The sequence below is a fragment of the Salmo salar genome, chromosome ssa17, assembly GCF_905237065.1.
Source record: "Salmo salar chromosome ssa17, Ssal_v3.1, whole genome shotgun sequence".
NCBI classification, from domain to species: domain Eukaryota; kingdom Metazoa; phylum Chordata; class Actinopteri; order Salmoniformes; family Salmonidae; genus Salmo; species Salmo salar.
This window is the reverse complement of record NC_059458.1, coordinates 68,434,822-68,440,166: the sequence shown is the minus strand read 5'-3', so window position 1 is coordinate 68,440,166 and position 5,345 is coordinate 68,434,822. Positions and strand designations below refer to the sequence as shown.

General features: G+C 43.6%; 1 protein-coding gene across 1 annotated transcript in view; it reads left to right on the top strand.

Moving 5' to 3' along the window:
* Positions 1–358: 358 nt before the first annotated feature.
* Positions 359–5,345, top strand: part of LOC106576483 (hepatocyte growth factor) — a 39,491-nt gene continuing 34,504 nt past the window's right edge. The window contains exons 1-3 of the mRNA XM_045700025.1: positions 359–851; positions 4,413–4,566; positions 4,886–4,998. Of these exons, the coding sequence (XP_045555981.1) occupies positions 788–851; positions 4,413–4,566; positions 4,886–4,998 (331 nt within the window). The 5' untranslated portion in view covers positions 359–787. The remainder of the gene's footprint in view (positions 852–4,412; positions 4,567–4,885; positions 4,999–5,345) is intronic.

Genomic DNA, 5,345 nt, shown 5'->3' with positions numbered 1-5,345 from the left:
CTTTCATTCCACTAATTCTCTATTTCAGTTTGGGGAAGATAACGTAATCCATGTGTTCAGGAATATAAAAAAATGCACTGTCTTTGTTATGGGTCACAGAAGTTACCTAGACTAATCCCCATGCGTTTAGGTGCAAGGCAGTTTTTGCGCATTTTGCCAGCACTTAGGTCATTAGCGGGTTTAATAAAGTTTCTACATGCATGTGCAAATCATCCCAGTTTCTTCTGCAACTTCAGCCAAAAGTCGGAAAAGTGTGGGGGGGTGGGACAAAGGGGAGTGTCAAGCCTACTTCTCAAACATTTTTTCATATCTTATCATCAACCCAGTCCCGCTGAATCATTGGACCCGTACGCGTTCTGTCCAGCTGTATTCAAATGTGCCATATGAAACCAAAATGCATAAACTTCTACATATTAGCTCTCAGTCTATTACATGGGAAATTACAAGTATCCGGTTTGGCATCACCCCCAGCTGCTTAAGATAAACAAGTTGACAAACGCACTTTGCGTGTGGCTGTGGAAACTGGCTGAAGAAGGGACGAGAGTGCGGTTAAAGTGCTGGTTAATTGCCGCGCAACTGGGGGAGGGGAACCGGTTTGATAAAGCGGACTGGGGGGTTGAACCAAGGACGGCTTCTTTCCAGTAAAGGGGGGCATCGCTGGCTGCACTGTGGGCTCTTCCTGTTAACCCCAGATCGGACCATATAAACAGGTATAACGCGGAGAGGACGTTCAATCAATCCCCGCCGTAAACCTTGGATTAGGATAATACACTCTACTCCATCAAAAATGAAGGCAGATATCATCTGGATTTACAAACTTTTCTTGTGTGCTGTGCTCGCTGTGAATTCAGGTAAATCTTACTAGGCAATATGACCTAACGGTAAACTATGTATAGCCCGTCATTGATATTCGGTTTAGTGGCTGTGCGTATAGGCTATATCATTTTCATAGGCATGAAAGGGAACGAGTTCTCCAAATATATCACACAGATCATAAGACTTGTAAGTGAAATGGATTGAAATGTAGCACTTCCATAGACCAATCATTTATAACCTACGTTTAACTGGCCTGCAGACTTTTACTTTTGCGCAGAAATATTGCATATGTTATGAAGACTAAACGTTTTTTTTGTATTAGTAGTCTAAACGTCAAACATTATTGAATTAGTGGTTGATACATTGATACGCTGCAACATCTATCAAAATCCACAGTGGTAATCAACGGTCTGAATTATTTGGAGGAATTTGATACTGGTTGATATAGTAATTGGAATGTGGCGAGGTGGCCATGTCTTTCGTTTGACCCTATGTGTGCATTAGCTGGCTGGTGCGGCAGGGAATGCGCCTTGCTCTTTGGCATGTAGGCTAAGGTAACACGATGATGCTGCTTAGTAGAGATGATAATTTGTGCAACACTGATTTTTGGTCAAAGTTTAACAGATATTCTCAGTTTCAAAGAGTTTCTTTAAAAAGGAGGCATATGTTGAATTTAACAGATATTATCGGTTTCAAATATTTTCTTTAATAAAGAGTTGCCTATATCAGTGTTAGGCTATATTAATGAAATGGGCCGAGTGGTTCAATTGACTCGTAAGAAAATGTGCATGTCAGTGAGAAATTACTTTATGTTTTCACTGTCATTAATACCTAATGTATGTAGGCCTAATGCATGCGTTATGCGCGGCCATCTGCGTAAAGGTAGCTATAGTACACATCAAAGAGTTAGACCCTCTGCGCTGCAGGCACGTTTTTGAAGTGCGTCTGCTGGCGATATAACTGCTTTGTCATTAACATTTTTTATAGGTCATTGTCATTTATGTAATAGGCTCTTTACTGTCCCTGGAACGATAAATGCATAGCTACTGAAATAATTTCGTGCAGCTATCCACGCAACTGATATGTTGATCTAATCAAGCTAGACTGAAAACACCGAAATAGACCTATAACTAACTGCTCAGGGAAAATGACAAATTAATGTAAGTTTAATTCCTGAGCTCAGTCAATGTCAATTTATTTGCACTGGTTAAACCCAGTGGATGTTGTGCACATGCCCGAATAGTCAGATTGGGAATCCCGCGTGTGCGCGCAGAGGTGAGCTGCACTATAGCCACATCTGGACGCAGAGCCGAGTTCCATTAACACCCTCGCACATTTTCACTTACACAGATTTAATGCGTATGCAAATTCGATACCGAGATGCACCTTTAACCGGTTCCTTTGCTGTTTAAAGAGGAGATGCGTTTTATTGGATACAGGTCCTCTCCACTTTGGAAAAAGGAACGGAACCCCTCATCCCACATTGACATGTTTAACGTTAATGCCAAGATAGTGGACTAAAACCTTGGCATCACTCCAGAAAGAAAACTCGGACTATATCTGACTAACGTTGGTCAACTTAAAAAACTAATACGACTCAATCTAATATTGCGTCGGTGAGATAACGGAATGTCTCTTTCTCTCTGTCTGAGGGAGAGGAAGAGTCTAAGTGAAGTGTAATTGCGCGGCGTGAGGAGGGATGCATGTTAGAACAACAGCGTGATGAGTCCCAGATCTAGTACTAATGCCGCCCAGGCATTGTGTCCTCCCAGAACCCATTCCGACCACGGGGAGTCCCACAGACAGCACAGTGAGCTGCAGAGTACAGACACAACGAATTGTCTCTGATGTGGGCACATTAACATGTTTCTTAAATTCAAAACTCCTAAGCACTTTTCAATTGAGAATTTTTCTCTCTGGCCACAAATGATGAAGGAAAGACTGCACCACTTAAGTATATGCTCTTTAAATACTTTATTTATGGATTCTCAATAATGAGAACTCTGAGAGACCATGTGATAACAAGTTTATTATCTTCAGACCTATAAACCCCTTCACACCAAAAGCATGTCTAGTTGTAACTTCTCACATGTTCAGTGGAGGTCCCTGTAGCTTTCTGATATGTAACTTCATATCTGCCAGGGGACATTATCAACCCTTAAAGGTCTAAGCCGTTGGGAGGTCTACTAAGCTAACATATGGAATTGTTCTAAGATGGTCATACCATGGATCATTTAGCTATTTGATTTACAATTTTAGGACCCCTGTAGGTATCAAAAACATATATTCAAATATTTAATTTGGCCTCTACTACTATAGCCCATAGAAACACATTGAATAACACATTCATAAATGGCAAAACAAACAGTCCAAAAATAAATCATAAGGAATAAGGTTTTGAAGTGTCTGCCATACGTCTAAGAGATATAAGAAAGCTCAGGGTGCGGACGCCTGGAGGGTGTGTGTGAGAGAGAAATTGAGGAGACATTGAGAAGGTCGATGATCCCAAAAAACTTTGTGGACTCAGCAGTGGAGTCAAATACATTTGAGGGATGATGGTTCATTGGTTTTTGACTATAAACTGCTGACTTCACGGCTTTAATGTTAAATGATGGGGCAGCTCTCGGCTTCATACAAATTGATTGAGGGAAGCGGAGTTAGTGGTGTGTGTGTGTGTGTGTGTGTGTGTGTGTGTGTGTGTGTGTGTGTGTGTGTGTGTGTGTGTGTGTGTGTGTGTGTGTGTGTGTGTGTGTGTGTGTGTGTGTGTGTGTGTGTGTGTGTGTGTGTGTGTGAGATTGATAGCCGAGATTCTGTGTGTTCATGTCTGTCTGTCTACTCTCTTTCATGGTCTGTTCACCGTCTCTGTCCTGTTTCAGAGTGCAGGAAGCAATCGTTACAGAAGTACCGTCTCTGTCCTGTCTCAGAGTGCAGGAAGCAATCATTACAGCAGTACCATCTCTGTCCTGTTTCAGAGTGCAGGAAGCAGTCGTTACAGCAGTACCGTCTCTGTCCTGTTTCAGAGTGCAGGAAGCAGTCGTTACAGCAGTACCATCTCTGTCCTGTTTCAGAGCGCAGGAAGCAGTCGTTACAGCAGTACCGTCTCTGTCCTGTTTCAGAGTGCAGGAAGCAGTCGTTACAGAAGTACCGTCTCTGTCCTGTTTCAGAGTGCAGGAAGCAGTCGTTACAGCAGTACCATCTCTGTCCTGTTTCAGAGCGCAGGAAGCAGTCGTTACAGCAGTACCGTCTCTGTCCTGTTTCAGAGTGCAGGAAGCAGTCGTTACAGCAGTACCGTCTCTGTCCTGTTTCAGAGTGCAGGAAGCAGTCGTTACAGAAGTACCGTCTCTGTCCTGTTTCAGAGTGCAGGAAGCAGTCGTTACAGCAGTACCGTCTCTGTCCTGTTTCAGAGTGCAGGAAGCAGTCGTTACAGCAGTACCATCTCTGTCCTGTTTCAGAGTGCAGGAAGCAGTCGTTACAGCAGTACCGTCTCTGTCCTGTTTCAGAGTGCAGGAAGCAGTCGTTACAGCAGTACCGTCTCTGTCCTGTTTCAGAGTGCAGGAAGCAGTCGTTACAGCAGTACCGTCTCTGTCCTGTTTCAGAGTGCAGGAAGCAGTCGTTACAGCAGTACCAGAAGAGTGAGGACACCAGGCTGCTGTGTCCAGACTGCCCCCAGCCCTCCATGGTCAAGAACAGCCGCTCGCTGGAGCACTGTGCTCGCAAGTGCAGCAAGAACAAGAAAACCTTCACCTGCAGGTGCATCTCACACAAACAAAGAAGATGGTCATAGAGACACATGCATGCAAAACAAAATGCACAACTGTTTCACACACGTTTCTCTCTCCCTCTCTCTCCCTCTCTCTCACTCACTCACTCACTCACTCACTCACTCACTCACTCACTCACTCACTCACTCACTCACTCACTCACTCACTCACTCACTCACTGTGTCTCCATCTTTCTCTCTCTCCAGTGACCTACATTTTCCCTCTTTCCCCCTCCTCCCTTCATACAGCCTTCATATTTCTTGTCACCCAGTGCTCATCTCTCAACTACTTCCTGTCTGTTCTTACAGGGCATTCTACTTTGACCATCAAAACAGGAAATGCCACTTGCTTCCCTTTGACCGCTTCATGGACGGTGCTCACAGGGAACACAGGGTGAACTTTGACCTTTACGAGAAAAAAGGTAAATATAACTGTTGACTTTAGCTCAAACATTACATTTTAGCCTTACACTGTTGCTTTTCCCCCTCCAAAGCTTTGTAAAATGTTGTCTTGGAAAAAACGCTGTATAACCGTTAATGTTGACTTAGCGAAATCTGCCTCAAACATGGCATTATGCACTCTCTATTTTCTCCGAAACGTTCTGAAATGTCAGCGGAAAGTTTATAGAAGTTTATAGCAATGCAGATATGTTTGTTTAGAGTGATGGTTCTTGTGGTGTGACGGATCCTCCGAGCTTGACTTTCTAAGGTTTAAGAGCTCTCGATGTCTGTTGACACAACAACTGCCTTCCCGCTCTAGTTATGTAAC